Source organism: Trachurus trachurus (genome assembly GCF_905171665.1).
Source record: "Trachurus trachurus genome assembly, chromosome: 5".
Lineage (NCBI taxonomy): Eukaryota > Metazoa > Chordata > Actinopteri > Carangiformes > Carangidae > Trachurus > Trachurus trachurus.
In genome coordinates, this window is record NC_139896.1 from 24067527 (window position 1) to 24086102 (window position 18576).

Below are 18576 nucleotides of genomic sequence, written 5' to 3' on the forward strand. Positions count from 1 at the left end.
GAGGGAAACATGAAGCAAGCAGTGTCAAAGTCCAAAGATTTGTTGATCCATCCATAGATGATCCTCCCCCACATCCTTCCTTGGTCATCTAACAACTTCCTCTTTTGCTGAAATCCAACAAGTCACAATTAAGACAGTAACCAGAGGACACTTGACTGTAACCATTCAGTGAATGCAAATTTATCAAAAAGGATCAAAGGGTTGGTTGAAGCACCATTTGCATGCCTGGATTTGGGGATTTTCTGCAGCTCCTCTTGAGCTCTGTGTCATTCAATGGAAGATACATTCATTTTCACATACTTAATATTGTATATGCTCAACCATGGTGAGTGAAGAAGACTGAATGATATTATTATTTAACAGTCACAAATGTAGTCAACTAATAAGGTTTTTTTTCCCTCTGAAAGGAGTCACAAATCCATCATCAGTTGTAATTTTGATTATGCTTAGATTATTATTATGTTATTGGCCTACTATTTTATGAAGCTACATTGTCGCCATCTGCTGGAGAAGTTTAATGCGCGTCAGCTACAGCAGCAGATAGGCTACATGTTGATAGAAATGTGTGTATATTATCCATTTGTTGACAGAAGGAGCTAAAATTCAACATATGTTTTGGAATATCAGTCTATTATGTGCCGATTTGGCTTGTTTTGATCGAGATTGTTCATGTAGGCTAAATAAAAAGATGGACATAATTACTACTACACATATTCGCCATTGCAAGCATAGACTGTAGGTAAGTAACCCTATATACCCTATAAATAGCGGCAGTAGAGAGTAGTACCACCAGTAAGCGTTAACATGTTGTTATTTGTCACTTTTTTTTTTTTTTTACTCGGTGGTACCCTTGGTTTGAATTAATTCCCAGGCTCCGTGAACGCAACATCGTTGAACGTAAACGTCCGAATGAACGTCTCTGATTGGTTGTTGGTTTTGCACTGAGGGACGGATTAGCCAATCGGTGAAGCCGTTCTTGGTCGTTGACAGCAACCAACGTACACAATAATTTAACATCCAGGAACTGGCGTGTGTGGCGGTGCGGTCAGTCCAACCATGGACAAAACCCTGTTAAAACACATTGTAAGTGTGTTTTAACCGCCCGCTCCGCCGCTATTAGGCTGTTGTTCAACCCGCCGCCCCTCGGTACACGTCTTCTGGCAGCATGAATCTGGGGTGAGTCTGTTTTTATTATTTTTTCCAAATTAACACTAGCAGGCTAGGCTAGCACAAACAGTGTGTGTCGCAGTGTAACCACACAGGGATTATTTTATTTAGCTAGCAGCCAAACTGCGATCAAACAATGCTATTTGTAAAACACACCATACGACTGGACACACGAATGATTAAAAAGTTTATTGTGTGTTGACGACTGAGTTTGGGTGCTCGTTGTTGTTTGGAAATAAAGGCTAAACTATAATGTAATATAAACACTAATGTAACCTGAGTTCCTGCCGACAAAAAGAGAAAAGTGTGGACTTCACTTAAATATTTTTCTCTTTATGAACAGAGATGGCCTGCTGTTTGAACTTGAAAATGGGAAACCGAGGTTGATTTTACTCAGCCATGGTGAGATATTTTGGCTTTTATTTGTTTTCAGGGAACACTAACCCCCCAGCTCCTTTTCATATTAACACTTTACATTTCCTTCTGTCTACACTGGTTATTTTTTATTTTTACACAAATGGATCTTTGGCAACCATATCCAAATTTGAGTTTTTAACAAAGCTTCACGGTGTGACATTCAAAGCTGCTGAAATTTATTTTAATTTTCTTCCACTACAGGTAATGAAAAGAATCCAGCAAAGGTAGGACTCATCGTCACACATCTTTACATTGCCCTTTATGTAAAATGTTATGTTAAAAGTTTTTTTTACAATCCGGTTTAACTCCATGTACACACCCAGCAGCTGTCCATCAGGCCCAGAGGAGCTAACATCCTGAGCCCCAGGCAGCCGTCCTGTGTGGACGAAGTGCAGGTGGATGAGCGTCCAGTCCGGCAACAGCCACGGAGACACAAAGAGTCCAGGGCCAAAGCAGGAGGAGCAGCTCCTTCTTTCAGCTCCACTACCACCGGAGGAAGAAGCAACACTCTGGTATCATCCAGGACACATGAGCATCACAATGGGGGCAGTGTCAAAGCTGTACCCAAGGTAAAGCTTATGCTGCGTCTCACGTCTTTGCTTTACTCCTGTCATGTCATCCTGCTGTGACTAAGTGTGTGTGTGTGTGTGTGTGTGCACGCCCTGTAGATGAAATTGGACAGACACAAACACGGTCCCACTACTGGATCTTCAAGAGCCAATGGGAAAACAGGACAACCTCAGAACGGTGGGACACAGGCTGGTGGCAAGGCGGGGCTTAAGGAGACACCGGCCTTTCGGGATGCTGGACTGAAGGAGAGCATGGTGGTTCTGACCAGTGAGCAGCTCCAGCAGATCCTCAACACCGTCCAGACCTCCAGCAATGGCCAACACCTAGGAGACGACCAGAAGACACAGGGCAGAGGCAGTGATGGTACTAACAGTGATAGTGGCAGTGCAGAGAGAATTACACATTTAAAAACATTTAAATGACCCAACAAAGAATCCACGGAAATTCAAAGATATAGTTAATTAGGCTCATTTTTCTGCTGATCCGTTAATTAATGTCTTACTTGCACCAAAATCAAACAGGCACAAAGTGTGGTACCTCAGTGAATGAAGGAGGAGGGGGAGGAGAGATGAAGGAGGAAGACAGAAGAAAGGGAGATGGTGGAGGAGTAACTGATTCACCTGAGACCTCTCATGATAAAGACAACAGGTGAGAGGCCCTACTGCAGAACAGGATAAAAACAACATTTACATATTTATTTATCAGCAAATGTACAGTTCAGTCTTTTTTTATCCTTTAAAAAAAAAAAAAAAAGAAATCTGTGTTTCTAAAATTGACATTAAAAGCTGAACAATATCACTGTTGTTCAGGTTGTCCGGTTGTTTGTTCAGTTGGCTGGAGGAGCGACAGTCATACAGCAGATCGGCCATCGATGCAAAGAAGGCTCAGTGGAAGAGAGAACTTGGTACACACATATACATATACACACAACACATACTTATACATAATATATGTATTTAGTGTTTTAGCCCCTTTTTGTGTGTCTGCCGTTAAACTAGTCTCCAGCTTCTCACAGACGCACAATAAATCAAGAAGATAATCCACATACCGCAGTCTAATATGGTTGCATGTACTGTATATGACCTGACAAAAAAAAAAAATTATTGATCAAAAATTTAAGATACTTTGATTATGGTCTGGTGCAGCTTTTTTAAAGTACCTCTAACAAATGAGAGTGTGTTTGTCAGATGAACAGGTAGCGCTGAAGCAGCAACAGCAGCAGTGTTCAGCGCTCAGCAGACTCCAGGTATGACACATACTTAATTTCTGATCTGTTTCACTGTTTTATTTGGTTGATTTTATGTCACTTTAGGAACTTTTAAGAAGTTGCTTATCTTTGTTTAACCTACAGCAGTTTTGGTAAAATGTCAGGCTGTCATCTAAACTTGTTCACGTCTGTTCATGTTTATATTTCAGGCTGAGGAGGACACAGAGAGTATGTTATCAGTTCGGAGCTCTGTCAGCCAAAGAGAGCAGCCTGCAGCCATCAGATCCAGCCTCAAACTAGGGGTAAACCTTTCATTTCTCCACGCTGATGATGACAAAACATTTTCTTCAATCACAAACTTGTGAAGCAGATCAGCATATTCTTTGGTTTAAGCAAAGCTTTGAATGAACACGTCTGACTGTATCTGTAAACTGTAGGAGATCACACCAGTGGAGGAGGTGTCGACTGCTGAGAAGAGAGAGGAGCAGAGGAGACTCTGGCTGGAGGAGTTGGACCGACAGAGGGAGGAGAAGACTGAACGCAAGAGACGAGAGAAGCTGCTGCAGAGCCAGGTACAGGGGCCTTTACTACAGGTTCAACACCCAGGGTATCTTCCAGGTTCACATGAAGGTGGCGGGATTTGCAGCTTCTGACCAATCACAGACATGGACACGTCTGACAGCAGCTGCAGCAGCAGAGCGAGTGTTTCACTAACAAGGAGCAGACGATAATTCTGCAGCAACATTAAAAACTGTAAGAAAATCCAGACAGAAAGAAACACAGTCACTGCAGCAAAGAGCAGGAAGTGCTACAGAGAATGACCGTGTAAAATGCTTAAGTTCATAAGATTAAAATGAAATAAAATCACTACTCCGTCATTATGGGATGGCTCCGACTCTAAACTGGCCTGGAGCTCATATAATTTTGTGGTGAGAGAGAGAGAGAGAGAACGACATATAGATATAAAACGTCTTTGATCCACTCACAATCCATGCTCCTAGTTTTTTTTTCCTTTTTTTTGACACTGTGTGTACAATATTTCCACACAACAACGGTGATGTGATTTTCCAAAGAACTGATTGGTTAGGAGGCGGAGCTTTCCTACCTGGTGATCTCAATCTGGAACATAACCTGCTCCGGACCAGGTTAGCCGTTCAGCATAAGTTACCATGGAGATGTATCCCAGTAATAAGTGAACCACCGTCCTAGTACGGAAAACCCAGAGTTAACCCTGAAGTTACCTCGATGAGCTCAAATCCTGCTTCATAGTTCACACACACACAGTTCTCCGCACAGTAAAAACATCAGGAGACATGAGCTGTGTGTTAGAGTTGATGTCTGTTCCATGTTTGTGGTGGCGTTCCTGCAGGCGGAGGACCATGAGCTCTGGGCCACCCACTTTGACTCTCTCCAGAGGAGGCCTCCTGTCCACCCCGCAGCTCCTTCAGCTCCACCTCCAGCTCCGTCCAGTAACTCTGAGCGGGGGGACTGGGAGCCCTCGTCCAGCCTGTCCCTGGTGTGGGAGGCCGCCAGCAGCTGTGGAGCAGAGAGCGTGGGGCGGGCCAGCGTGGACACGACCGGCGGACCGAGCAGAGCGGGGTAGGAGGGAGGGGTGGAGGGTAGGAGGACAGACGGGTTGTTGTCGTTGTCATTCTCATTAATGAATCTTTTTCTGTTTTGAGCAGCTACCTGAGGACCATGACAGCCCTGCTGGACCCCACCCAGTTAGAGGAGAGAGAGAGGAGGAGACTCAAGCAGCTGGAGCAGCAGGTAGGAGGAGGAGGAGGAGGAGGGACAGGAGGAGTATGAAACACAGAGAGGGAAGCAGCTTTTATAAATATTCTTCTACCATCTCCTGTGTCACCTCCAGCGAGCTATCGAGGCGCAGATGGAGGAGCGTCGGCAGCAGAGAGAGCGAGAGAAGGCGAGGAGGAGAGAGGAGGAGGAGGAGGAAGACAGGAGGGTGGTGCTGGAGAGGGAGAGGCTGCAGAGACAGTTCAGACTGGACACGATGAGGGATAGGCCGAAGGTCAGAGGGCCGACATGTGCACTCGTACCAGGGTATGAGCGTTTTTTTTTCCACCGCTCCACACCGGCACTGAACCGTTTCCTGTGTTTGTCCCCAGGAGCCGAGTCATCAGGCAGAGGAGCCACAGAGACGGCAGGAGGCGCTGCAGGAGGAGGCGCCCAGCGGTGAGAGGAGCCGTCGAACATCTGTAACAAACACCTGTCTGCACTGTGTGTCGGTCAAACAGAGATACAGGAAGTAAGGAGTGTGTGTGTGTGTGTGTGTGTTTGTGTTTGTGTGCAGCAGTTACAGGACAGGCTGAGATCGACAGTTCAATCTCCTCGTACAGAGACACCGCTGTACAGACAGGTAACTGAACTATTATTGCTAATCACTATTATTATAAGCTCCTGTGTCACTTCAGTGTACGAGGAACACAAGTGGTTCCCTTTTTCTATTTTGGTTTTCATCATTTCTTTTGAACTACGGGGGCCTGGACAGCTCAGTGCACTGCAGCTTCAGAAAACATTGTCATCAGTTTGCAAAAACAACAGAAGTGTCTCCAGGGGACACAAAAAGTGATTCGACTTAAAGGGATAGTTCAACATTTTTGAAAATTGGCCCATCGCCATGATCCCCCTAGTAATAGCAGTAGGTTCGTTACCTTTAATTGTTGGTCCAAGCTGCTTTTAGATCGGGGGAGAAGAATACCGAGCGGCGCAGCTACACTACGGAGGCTAATGGAATTTCTTGGTTTTGCTCATCAAACTCAGCAAATACACAACCAAAAAACTCAAAAACGCTGTGGTGGACAAGTTGTGACCTGCACATTTACCACGCTATGAGATAATAGCGGAAAGTTAAGAGAAGTGAAGCAAATACTCGGAACTACTTTCTTCAGTGAACCACTGGTCGGAGGGACACAGTGTGCGCACCTCAGCCAGGACGTATCTGCAGTAAACAGGCGCTTTTGAAATCACTCCGCCGAGCAGCCGTCTAGAGTGTAAAGTCCGACTTTGCCTCTAAAACAACTCCATCTCGCAACTTTCCGCTATTATCTCATAGCGTGGAGAATGTGCAGGTCACAACTTGTCCACCACAGCGTTTTTGAGTTTTTTGGTTGTGTATTTGCTGAGTTTGATGAGCAAAACCAAGAAATTCCATTAGCCTCCGTAGTGTAGCTGCGCCGCTCGGTATTCTTCTCCCCCGATCTAAAAGCAGCTTGGACCAACAATTAAAGGTAACGAACCTACTGCTATTACTAGGGGGATCATGGCGATGGGCCAATTTTCAAAAATGTTGAACTATCCCTTTAAGACGAAGGCTAAGCCGACAATTCATATTCATGTAATCATAATGCGATGGTACAGAAGACCAAACAAACTCATCTTATCTTCAAACACCACTGAAAATGTTACATAGATTATCATGACAAGAGGAGAAGTTATAAGTACCTAAATAGACAACAGGATCAGTAACCACAACAGTACACAATCAAAACAACAATAACACCACGATGCATGTACCGGTATTAGAATCAGGTTGGAAAGTAAATATTTTTGTTTACTTGTGTAGAAGCTCCGCCCACTCTCCTACTCAAAGAGGACGACGTCTCTGCGCAGCACCAGCCTCCTCCTGCTCCATCTGCCGCTCCTCCAAACAGCAGGAGCAGAGCAGCCAGAGCTGGGAAGGAGAACGTCTGTGTGCCAGGAGCAGGAGCAGGAGCAGGAGCAGACCCGTACGAAGCGTTTGCCCGGACGGAGAGGAGCAGGAGGGACAAGAGGAGACCGGACTGGAACACACAGAGGTAGAAACTCACCAGAGTCTCTCGTACAGAACAAAACAAAACCTCTGAAGACGTCACCTTGGACTCTGCAAATCTGTGACTGACGGATCTTTTTTTGACATTTCATAGACAAAACAGTGATGAACCCAAAAACTAACCAGCAGACTGTGCTGTACAAACACATGGTGACCAAATTCAGTGAAGCTCTATGGCAGATTTCAAAACCCAACAGCTGTACTTCTACTAATTTCAGCTCAAAACTCTAATGACTTGTCAATTTATTGTAATTTTGTAAATTGTAATAAGTTGCTCAGTTAGGAACTCATTTTAAAGTTAAAAAAAAGAAAGAAAAAAGAATTCACTGAGAAATGATTTAAGAGATTCATGAAATGGAAAGGCCAACCTTCCTGCTGACAGAATTGATTTATGCATTGCAACTTTTAATTTACTTTTGCTTGTTTTATGTGACGCCCTCCGTTATCTTATTATCTATCTACTATATCATTATAAATGAGGGTTTCACTTTTCAGTGAGTTTAGATAAATAATGGTTTTGCCACTTTTTAAAGAACCCAAATATTCAAAATGCCACATTTAGAAACCAGTGCTTCCTCTCCACCTCCATGTTGCTCCTGCAGGCCCAACCGTCGGTTTGTTCCAGCCTCGGAGCGATACCCCGCCGCTCTGCAGAGGAACCGGCAGGAAAGTCGCCTGAAGCGGCAGGCTGAGCTTATCGCCCTGCAGGAGAGGACCTGCCAGTCCAGGACCGACCCTCCTCCTCCGTCTGACACCCAGACCCCTCGTCTCTGCCCCACACAGACCAGGATCAGTCCTCGCAGTAAAGTAGGAGCATCCCTGATCTCTCACTTTGTAGATACTGGAATTAAAAGTACATTTTTCTTCAGCTCTTCTTTGTAAACCTGTGTTAATGACTCTTGCTGTTTCAGGTGGAGACGGTTTCTAGAGGACAGAGCGTCTCTGCAGCCAACAACAGTGGAAGGTGAGCAGCTCTGAGCACAGTTCTCCTACCGCTAAAACAGCAAAGGATCAAATCTTCAAAGAAAGCAAAGTTGAGGAGTGGAAAGTTTATGCAGTGACCAAAAATTATCAGTTCAATCAATATCAAAATTCCTCCTCCAGGGGGAGCTCTCCTCCCGCTGCCAGACACAGAGGACCGACTCCGCAGACCTCCGCCCCGCTTCTTCCTCCGGCTCTGGACTTCATTCCCTACGTCCGAACAGATGAAGTCTTCAACCTGGACCCGCTGGAGCCTGCGGACACACCCCCACCTCACACACACACAGGTTGCACATTTTTCAATAATTTTTACAATAATGTTAAAGTAAAAATAAAAAGTATAATTGTTTTGATAAATAAATACCATATAATATATATGATTATATATGATTAACATGACCTATCAAATATCACATCATCACATTGTCACCTTGAGCTGAATATGAAGTCGTGGTGGGAATTTTCAGTATTTCACAGGTGAACACGTGAACGTGAATAATCGACCTTGACATTAACCTGACTTTCTCCTTGTCAGACGCTCCTCCTCCTCCTCCTCCTCAGAGAGCAGCGTCTCCTCCCATCCTCTCACACCGAGACCCCCTCCTCCACCCCGAGCTGCTGCGCAAAACACACACACACCGACAGCAAGAGATACTGAGAGGCCTGGCTCAGCTGCGGCAGGTAACACACACACACACACACACACACACACACACACACACACACACACACACACACACACACACACACACACACACACACACACACACACACACACACACACACACACACACACACAGTTCAGGCTCCGACTCGAAATAAAACATGGTTTTATTATGAATTACATTCTACTTAACTAAACTGTTAATAAGCTAATTATTAATCATTGATGTGATTGATTATCAGTTAACCAAAGTGCTTTAATTTGCATGTTTGCAGGGTCTGTTACAGAAACAGAGGGAGTTGGAGGCGGACCTGAACCCTCTGCTGAAGCATCCTGACAACGAGCTGCGGTCGCCCTCGGCAACTCATCGCATGTGACCGCCTCTCGGTCAGATGCTTTGTGTGTGTGTGTAAGTTGTGCGACTGGTTGAAGCTGGGCGCTGGCCGAGTTCACCTCAGTTCACACTTCACTTGAAAACCAACAAAGTTTTGGGACTTTTCAAAGTGAAGCTGATTGTGTCAACGTACGTTTGGGTGAGAAACATTTTATATGTGATGACTGTATTTTTGTTCAATGCACTTTCCACAACAACGTCACTGCACCCCACGGGTGTTGAGGTTTACTTTTTTTTTTACCTGGTTGGAGTTGCAGCGGAGGCGGAGTCACACTCTTTGCTTCCTGCATTCGACTTATTTAAATCATGAATCGGGTTAGTTTTGTTCCTTCAGCTTCCTGCTGGACGAGGAGCTTCAGCTTCACTTCACGCTTCTGTGTTGTGTAGTTTTTTAATGGTTTTACTGTATAAGTGTATTTTTTATTTATTGTAAATGTAATAAATTATGTGTAGAAATCCATCTACTTTTTAAAGCATTATTTCAGTTTTCGGTAGCAGGACAACTTTGACAGTCCAGACGTCTTCAGCTCCTCCTGAGGAGTCTGGACGTGTTCCCAGGCCAGAGTGTGTGTATCATCTCTCCCAGCTCTGGACCTGGAGTGTGGGAGGCATCACAGAAGAACCTGTAACGTAAAATGTGATGTTCTTTACAGTTGTGTTTTGATTTTTTTGGTCTTGACCACTGTAGGGCTGCACAATGTCATTTCAGTATGAATGGTCATTTTCGGTTTTCATTTTCACCTTAAAAAATATGTAAAACTGACGATGGGTTTTGTGTTTTGTACCTAACAAATGTCCCTTTACATGATTTGTTTGACCAGGGTTTCTCTGTAGCAACACGACACTTTTGGTGCTCATAATGAACAACAATGGTGTGATGCATAAACAAAAAGGCAGCTCCTGTGATTTGGATGTTTCAGGTGGCCACGCTGATTTTGATTATGTTGTGATTAATTGGCAAACCCTCAATAATTTGGATTTCTGACTTTTTTTAATGGTGTACAGAAATGGCTGTTTGTCCTGTTTGTCGCGCCGAGTTGTCACGAGCGGCAACACGAGTTTACCCGAGTGAGGAAAACAAATTTGATTGGTCGTTATCGAGCGGGCGGGATATTCAAAGCTTGGGGCGAGCCCGAGCTCCGTGTGTGTGTGCGTGTCTCAGACGTTTGAATGACGGTTGACGGATCCAATATCAGTGGCTGGTGAATCGTGTACAGGCTGACGTATAATCCGGCGCCTGCATTATCCAATGCGAAAAAAAAATACACACTTTCATCCCGGATTTACTCAAAAATAGAATTTTGCACAAAGTTTGGCCTACAACGTCTGAAAGATGAGTTATCACATTAATTTTATGACCCAAAGTGGGCTCAAATTCAATTTTCTTTTCTGTACACCTTTAAATAAATTATTTGGCATTGATTGATACTGTATGGTAATGCATCCATATTATATATATAGAGAGAGATATATACATCATGTGACAAGGAATTGAGACTCTACTGGAGTTGAGCTGATCATACATAAGAACGTGGTGCATTTTCAAAACTCAATTTTAGTGTTGACAACTGACATGATGCAGGTAGAACTGAGAGTGAAGAGTCTTCTTGTCATATTTGGAAACTTGTCTAATGTGAACATTTGACTGTTAAACCAACTACTCACCTAGTTGAGACGGGGCACATTGGTGCATTCACTGACGAGACGCCTGATGAGTTGACGGCTGAAACAGTTACACGACTGAAACATGTCATTTTTAAACAGAGACACAGAATTCACAGGTTCTCACTTCTGACATTAAATCTATTTACTAGTATTTTTAGTCCTGTGTGATTGTCTTTTAGTTCTGGACAATATAGAAACTTGATCATATCAATTTGACATTTTATCCACCAAACAATTGATTAACTTATAAAGATGATCAGAAATCTAATCAGTGATGATACAACAACAACAACCATAATCAGTCACGGTCAGTGTGACTGAGCTGCTTCTGTTGTCATTGGCTCCTGTTGTGGGAACTGTGTAGAAGATCTTCAGGTGTTTCCACATATTCACAGAGCTGTTTCTCTCATGATTCCCCTGAACGTCTCATCTCCTGAACTACGACTGAGAACCTGCAACCTGGGAGGAGACGTCTGCAGCATAAAGCTACACAGGAAATCAAACAACGTTTAAGTCCTGGTGAGTCCAGGTCTCTATGCAATGGATGGTAAGAGAGGCTCGGCAACACCGCCTGTATTTGTACTTAGCTAAACTTTTATAATGATCCGTTTCTGATCATCAGTGTCAAAACTGTTGTGGTTGATCTGCCACTGAAACTGCTGTAAAATAAAGAACATGAAAATGTCCAAAGGGAGTGAATGTTTGTACAGAACAGTTTGTCTGGTTCTTATGATCCGGCCCTAACGCAGAGACACTGAAGTGGACATGAATTGACAGGAATTCACTGGAGATATTTTCTGACAAAAAAACTCACTCAAAGTCAGTGTTATATTTGCTCTAAATTCTGACCTGCCCTGGGTCATGAACACCTCAGACTGAGCTCTGATCTTTATCTGCCGAAGACAAACCGAGACAATGAAAAATGTTGAGTCAAATGTGCTGGTTTACGCAGGCAAGTTTAATACAAAAACACTAGATGTAAAAAAAAACATAAAAAAAGACTTTAAGTTAAAACCAGTCTGTTACAGAGTCACTTCTACGTACAACAGCAGATAAACACAAACGGTTCCCAGGGTAACAAACCAAACATTCAGCTCAAAAAAATATTTTTTTTTACAAGATTATAGAGTGTTCGCTGGAAGACGAGGAAGGCTTCAGTCCATCGTGCTCATTTCCAGCTCTGTCCTTTTTTCCTAGTTTAAGTTTCCACATGAAGAACCAGGGTCTCTGTCTCCACTCTGGTACCTGATCGTCGCCGGGATGTTCGACCTCTGGACTCCGAGTCGACCCGGTGAAGCTGAACTGGTCTCTACATCCCGTTGTAGCCCCCTCTCTGCCCCCCTCGGCCCCCCTGACCTGCAGGGTTGCGGTACCCCCCCAGCAGTGACGGGCCGGCGCCCCAGACACACGCAGGGCTGCGTGAGGGGCCCAGGCCGCCGGGCCAGATGGGCGTGGGCCCCAGGAGGCTCCTGGTCCCCCCCAGAGACGCCATGGGCCTCAGCAGAGGACCGGCTGCGAGGGGCTGGCCCGAGTGTCGGGGCAGGAAGTGGGGGGGCAGGAGGCCGGAGCCCCACTGCTGCTGCTGCTGCCGGTTGTGAGCAGGAGGAGCGGGGAGCGACCGGCTCAGTGCGTGTTGTTGGGGCTGTTGTAGCTGAGGCTGAGCGGGATTTGGGTTGTCCTCCTTGCCTGTTGCTATGGTGACGCCTCCAGTTACCTTGGCGCCGCTGACTGTGCTGATTCCAGGTGTCGCTCCCTTTCCTCTGATTGGCTGCTCCTGCCCCGACTGAGCGTCTCTGCGAGGAGAAGACATGATGAGGCTCAGTGGCAACACAAAGACAAACTAGGAGAGGTGACGGATGCAGACAGCAGATCTACAGCAGAGAGAGGACCCAGTGCGCTCATTTCAGGGGCTTTTAATGTGACATTGGACCCCAGTGGGGCACTGTTGAAAGTTTCCATCGATAAAAAACTATCGCATACAAGCTGTCTGTGTACTCCATTCTGACAGTTTCCTTTTCTTTACCCACAATAAATATTGTTTATGTTTTGTAGACTTGAGTGCCGGTCTCTGCTATTTTTGTTGTTTTACCACCTGGACCTGTCAACACTTTTTTGGAGTTGTGCAGATATTTTCCACACACTGAAGCCAAATAATGGCTCCTGATGCATCATCAGAGAGTGAATGTGTAAGAATGAAGAGCTAGAAATGTGCAATATAGTATACTGAATATGCCATGGGTCATTTTTCCTTGCTGATTCACATGACAGTCCCACATTTAACATATTTTAAAGTCTGAGACAGCAGGTGATCTGAAATATAACTCAGTCCAGGTTTGTTTTTTGACTACTCGTCTGATGTCAGTGCCTTGCGATGCAGGTGATGATATATTATGGTTGACTATGTGGTGTGATTACTCACTGTACCAACATGAACCATCCCAGAGCAGTGATCAACCCGTGTTGTGTTTACTGACCTGTTGCCCTCTACCGGACAGGAGGCGGCTGCCTTGGGAAGTGCAGGTTGATCAGTGTTTTCTCTCCTGACGCAGGTTGAGTCACTCGGCCCCACTGTTGCAGCTGTGCTCTGATTGGATGTAGGCGTTGACGTGTTACTGTTACCGAGACCACAACTCCGTCCCAGCGGTCTTACTGGTCTAACAGGACCACAAAATCCAGGCCCTCCTCTTCCTCCTCCTCCTCCCCTCCTCCTCTCTCCCTCTGTGGGGTGGCCCCTTCTGTCCTTCCTCCTCTCCTCCTCCTCTTCCTCCAGCTCTGGCTGCAGTCGTGAGTGGATCAAGGCCAGAGTGTCTGCCACCGCTTGTCTGCCAGTAAGAACAAACTCAGTTGGACCTTTCTCACCGACGGGCGGAGGAGTGGCGGCCCGGTCACCGCCTGCACGGCTGGGGAGGAAGCTCCTGACGGGGTTGGTGCTCAGCTCGGCCTGGGAGTCCAGCTGCTGCTCCTGCTGCAGCTTCGCCTGGCGCTCGGCCCGAAACTGTGAGATGGCCAGTCGGAGGACCTCCAGGTCGGCCTCCGAGGGCAACGACGCGCCGTCCTTACAGGAGCCGTCGGGGACGAGTTGGTCAGAGAGGTGAGGGAGCGGGAGGAGGCCAGAGCCCGACTGCTGGAGGAGACGCTGGGGCTGGTCCGCTGACGAGAGGGGGTGGATGTGTTTGGGGAAGATGGAGGGAGACTGATCAGGGCCCGACACAGAGGTAGTAGGACTCAGCTGCCCACTGAGACCTGAGGACAGAGGACAGAGGAGAGGAGGGGGAGGTAGTTGAGAGTAGGAGAGTAGGAGAGAGATAGGGTAGAGCGACAGAAGGAGTGTTTAATCTGATGCTCTGGTTTGCAGTTCAGAGTACGTTGCCACAATGATTTAACCTGGTATGAAGTGAACCACCATCGTAACCCTGGAAACCCAGAGTTAAACCTGAGGTTTCCTCCCCCGCCTCAGACCCTGCTTCATCAGTACCGACCTCGGGTCAGGTTGAGATGCAGGTTAGTGAGAATAACCAGGGTCATTAAACATAACCCAGAGACTCACTTTGTTACAGTCCATCTACATTTCTCTAATTCAAATGAACACATCTGCCACAGCTGACCTTTGGTGGCTAGCAGGTCGTCCATGATTGGCTGCTTGTCCTTGATGTCATGGTAACCAACCAGTCTGGTGAAGCTATGCAGAAATTCCTCAATACCGGCCACGATGACGCCCCCGCTGGAGTAGGTGGGAAACATATCAAAGCGATGCTCTGAGAGAGAGAAAGCAGAGCGAGGACAGGTCAGGAGGCAGATTAAGATCAGACACAGACACAGAGTCCTGATGAGGAACCGGTGGGTCCGGTGGGTCCGGTGGGCGCTGCCACGTACCGGTTAGGAAGACAGTGTGGCGGTACTGTGGGTACCGGGCCTGGAGCTCGACGAGACAGTCCAGGTCAGGTGACTGATGGTTCATCATGTCGCAGTCATGATAAGGGAGGAACTCAACGATCTGTTTCTTCTGATAGTTTGAGAGCAGGTCCAATATGTTTGCAGCATCCCTCCTGAACCTGACACACACAGACACACACACACACACACATTAACTTAAACTTTGCCTGAGTGAAGGTGTGACCCTGAACACACAACTGGACATCTCACAAAACAAAAAAAAAACCCAAACATCATATTGTCTTAACTCTAAACTCTGGCATAGACAAGCTGGAAGAAAGTGGGGGCTTAATATCCGAGTTTAAAATTTTGACATTTTCTGACGCTATGAAGTCACAAATGACTCAAATATTAGTGTTTTTTATTCATCACGAAAGGAAAAACAGTTTGAGGGCAAAATGCAAAACAAGCAACGCCTGCCAAACTAAAAGTGCAGACGAGTTTCCTTCCCTGACGGAAAAAAAACTGTTAATGATGTTTTTCTCTTTGCAAATTTGTGCTTTGAAGCATGGAATTCTGATTTTTTTTTTTTTTTAAGCCAAGTGGGCCTGTGTCCCTAAGAGGTTGTCACCTTGGAAGTCACATACAACTTAACACTTCTTATAATTTGTATTACCTTAAAATTCAGAATCAGTACCTGGCTTGTTCTTTTAGCTTCCTTTGGGTTTTGCAGTGAACTTTCCACTTCCACACGCTGCCCACAGAACTGTGTTGCTCCAGGAACTTCAGCAGAACAGCCAGTCGAGCTGCAGGACAACATGTCATCCATCAACACCTCCACTGTTTGGTGTGTGCAGAGTAAAATAACAGAGTAAAAATAAGACTGGCTGTTGTTCGGCGTAAATCCCAAAAACCCACCGTGACTGATGAAGTCTGGACTGAGGATCGACTCATCGGAGATGATGCAGCCTCCAGACACAAAGAGCTCGATGTAGCTGCTGTTCCTGATGTCGTCCAGTGTATCGACTCCCACAAACGCGACAGAGGGATGTCGCTTCAGAGACACCAGGCTTGGGATCTGATGTGTACACACAAACACACACACACACAAGGATCCTGTCAGTTGGTTTTCAGTCCAGCTTCAGAAAAAAAGGAGGGAAACTATTGTTAATGGTGAGTTCCATTGATATTACAATAACAAAGTCACATGACTGAGTGACACGTGTTTCTGCTGCCTCAGAAATTCAACCACTGGTTCAACCACTCAGACACAACAAGGATTTTCTTCTGCCACATTGTTTTTACAAGTTGACAGGCTAAAAGACATGTTTTGTTACAGATGCAGTTTCCTGCTCCTCTGGTCTCAACCAAGACAGAAACAAAAGCTTCACGCCAACTTTATACAACAAGAAGGAGGAAGAAATAAGAGACAGAGAAAAAGAGCATGAAATAAAACAAACACATGATGACATGATGATTTTACCAGTTACAACTGTTACATTAAAAAATTAAATGCAATCATAAATTCTTAATCAAATTTAAAGTCCTCCCGTCGCCAGTCACCATCTTTTTTTAAAACCCACTGAAAAAGAAAAAATTGACCTAAACAGACTTTAGTGTGTGTTTTTTTTGTTTTTTTTATTACATCTTGATTGTTATCATTATGTTCTCCTTCACATGTTTTTTGCTTACTTGAGGTTGCATTGCTTTATGTAGTATGTTTCTTTGAAGGTGAAGCCTTTGTATGAACTCACTCACTGTCCTGAACTGTTTTTGCTGAAGTCAGACAGCAGACGAGGCTGGTGTGTGTTTCTCTCCAGAGACGGCTGCATTGTTCGAGAACACCAGGTGATAATGAAGCGATGCCACGTTTGTATTCAAACTGGCACTACGCAACCTCATCAGCTGAGGGGGAGAGGAGAGGGGAGGGGAGGGGGGGCTTCAGACACCTGGAGGCTTCTGCACATACACAGACCTGCTGGTTCGCGTCGGTCCCTGATGGCTTGGGGTCAATTAGTCGGTGTACACATCTGGTGCAGTCTCATCTCCGCCTTGCTGTGAGACGGCTGGCGCCACTTCTGAGGTCGAGACAAACTCTGTTGGTTTGTGGAGCAACGTCTACTGTGGATCTGGCAACAAGACTAACAGCACGACAGGCAGTGAAGCTACCCGTCTCTCACCCACAGGCCTGACAGCAAAACGTCCGTCACTCACCACAGTGTTTTCTGTGGAGCTGCGGGTGAACATTCATCTACAGAGCAGTTAGCCTGCACAGGTCACCCGGTCAGTGGAGTGGAAAAGTTTAGTGTGACTGCCTTCGTAACCTGCCTTCTTATTGTAGTGGACAAAAACTCATCGTTACACCTTTATAGCTGATAAACTGTTAGTTAACTGTGGTAAAGGGGTAGTTCTTTATCTGCCCTCTTACCCCACACATCCAAATTCAGATAATTTTCAGTCTATCATCACCGTCCATCAGCTAAAAGGTGGGTAGCACCACATTCTTGTTTTTCATAAGTCTGCTTTCTGTATTAGTGCAGAGTCCATTTGTAAATGTGATGTCTAATTAAAACACAGGCAGGTCTGAGTCTGAACTTTAAGATGCTCAAAAACTGCAGCTGAACGAGCCACCAGGTGGTGTGTGTGTGTAAATCCACGCGTTCATTCTGGACAGGGAGAAGCAGAGTTAGGAGTTAAAGTGGTCGTTCACCTCGTGTATGTGTGCAGCGATGTCTTTGTTCTTGATGACGACCAGCAGTCTGTTGTCAGGCTTCTCCTGGTTCAGAAAGGCCACAGGACTCTGAGCCACGTTGCCCTGCTTCAACAGGTGTTCCTTAAACACACACACACACACACACGTTATAAAAACATTGCAATTCTTGACCTTAACAAATTACTTTTACCCCCTTTTATTATAAGTTGCTTGATCAAAGCTACATGAATTCATTTCTACCAATACAGTTTCACTTCACTGCTCTTCTACATCATGTCTGTTATTTCTGGGGCATTTTTACCTTCATTGTGACAGGACAGTGAGAAATAGACAGGAAAGTCAGTGAGAGAGCGAGGGGACGGCCCCGAGAGCTCAACTCAATGCAACTTAAGAAAACATGCAAAGCCCAAATACAGTATAATATCAGAAAACAACATCGACATCCCATGGTTTACATGTTACAACAAATGTCCCTGGAAACACTACTATTGTGTTGAGTTTTTATAGCGCAGTATGTGTTGTAGGGCTGGGACGATATGCTTTTCTCCCGATTCGATTCTTCTATGATTTTTTGGATGCCGATTCAATTTAAATTGCGATTCTACGATATTGCAGATTTTCTCGATTTTTTAGTCTGCATTTTTAACACCAGTGACACAGTTGAATGATTATGGTTGTATACAAACTATTCCAGGAACCATATTTCCCCCAAAATATGAAATACACATCATCACATACACATCACATGTAAGTCAGTTTTTAAGATTTATTCAGCAGCAATATGTTTACTCTCTTTTCAAAAGCCTGGACTGCAAGAGGCAAAAATAAAGGAGTATAGAAAAAACAGGCTTCTGAAACCTTTCTGACAAAATGAGATATAGACTGAATTAAACTGCTACATTTTAACATTTATCTGCATACACTTTATAAAGTGAACTTAAACCCTTTTCAAAACCTGGACTCTCTGCACAGTATGTAAAAAAGGCAAACAAATGCACATTGCACAATATAAGAAAAAAAAAAAGAAAAATCGATTTTTGACAAAAAAGAAATCGATTTTTGGAAAAAAGAAATCGATTTAAAAATCATCAAAAAG

At 45.1% G+C, this 18576-nt stretch overlaps 2 protein-coding genes across 4 annotated transcripts in view; one reads left to right on the forward strand and one right to left on the reverse strand.

The window, feature by feature from the left end:
• Positions 1 to 885: 885 nt before the first annotated feature.
• ccdc66 (coiled-coil domain containing 66) lies at positions 886 to 9690 on the forward strand. Of its 3 annotated transcripts, none has more exons than XM_083971895.1 (21): positions 886 to 1176; positions 1511 to 1569; positions 1786 to 1808; positions 1911 to 2153; positions 2253 to 2517; positions 2676 to 2802; positions 2964 to 3058; positions 3342 to 3400; positions 3571 to 3663; positions 3799 to 3933; positions 4731 to 4960; positions 5047 to 5131; positions 5232 to 5390; positions 5488 to 5554; positions 5673 to 5738; positions 6945 to 7176; positions 7793 to 7997; positions 8102 to 8154; positions 8295 to 8458; positions 8707 to 8852; positions 9111 to 9690. In XM_083971895.1, the coding sequence occupies exons 1-21, from the start codon at positions 1166 to 1168 to the stop codon at positions 9210 to 9212; spliced, it is 2619 nt and encodes an 872-aa protein (XP_083828021.1). In that variant the 5' UTR covers positions 886 to 1165; the 3' UTR covers positions 9213 to 9690. The 3 variants fall into 3 exon arrangements, with proteins under 3 accessions (XP_083828021.1, XP_083828023.1, XP_083828022.1); XM_083971897.1 differs by having other exon boundaries at positions 2985 to 3058; XM_083971896.1 differs by lacking the exon at positions 886 to 1176 and having other exon boundaries at positions 1465 to 1569.
• A 2157-nt stretch (positions 9691 to 11847) lies between these two features.
• Positions 11848 to 18576, reverse strand: part of tasora (transcription activation suppressor a) — a 28922-nt gene continuing 22193 nt past the window's right edge. The window contains exons 22-28 of the mRNA XM_083972141.1: positions 17478 to 17600; positions 15686 to 15845; positions 15465 to 15573; positions 14768 to 14946; positions 14500 to 14649; positions 13369 to 14137; positions 11848 to 12687 (exon numbers count right to left, since the gene is read on the reverse strand). Of these exons, the coding sequence (XP_083828267.1) occupies positions 12204 to 12687; positions 13369 to 14137; positions 14500 to 14649; positions 14768 to 14946; positions 15465 to 15573; positions 15686 to 15845; positions 17478 to 17600 (1974 nt within the window). The 3' untranslated portion in view covers positions 11848 to 12203. The remainder of the gene's footprint in view (positions 12688 to 13368; positions 14138 to 14499; positions 14650 to 14767; positions 14947 to 15464; positions 15574 to 15685; positions 15846 to 17477; positions 17601 to 18576) is intronic.

Coding starts and splice junctions, on each gene's coding strand:
- ccdc66 (XM_083971895.1), top strand. Junction 5,391..5,487: donor CGATGAGGGATAGGCCGAAG/GTCAGAGGGCCG, acceptor GTTTGTCCCCAG/GAGCCGAGTCATCAGGCAGA. Junction 7,998..8,101: donor GGATCAGTCCTCGCAGTAAA/GTAGGAGCATCC, acceptor TTGCTGTTTCAG/GTGGAGACGGTTTCTAGAGG.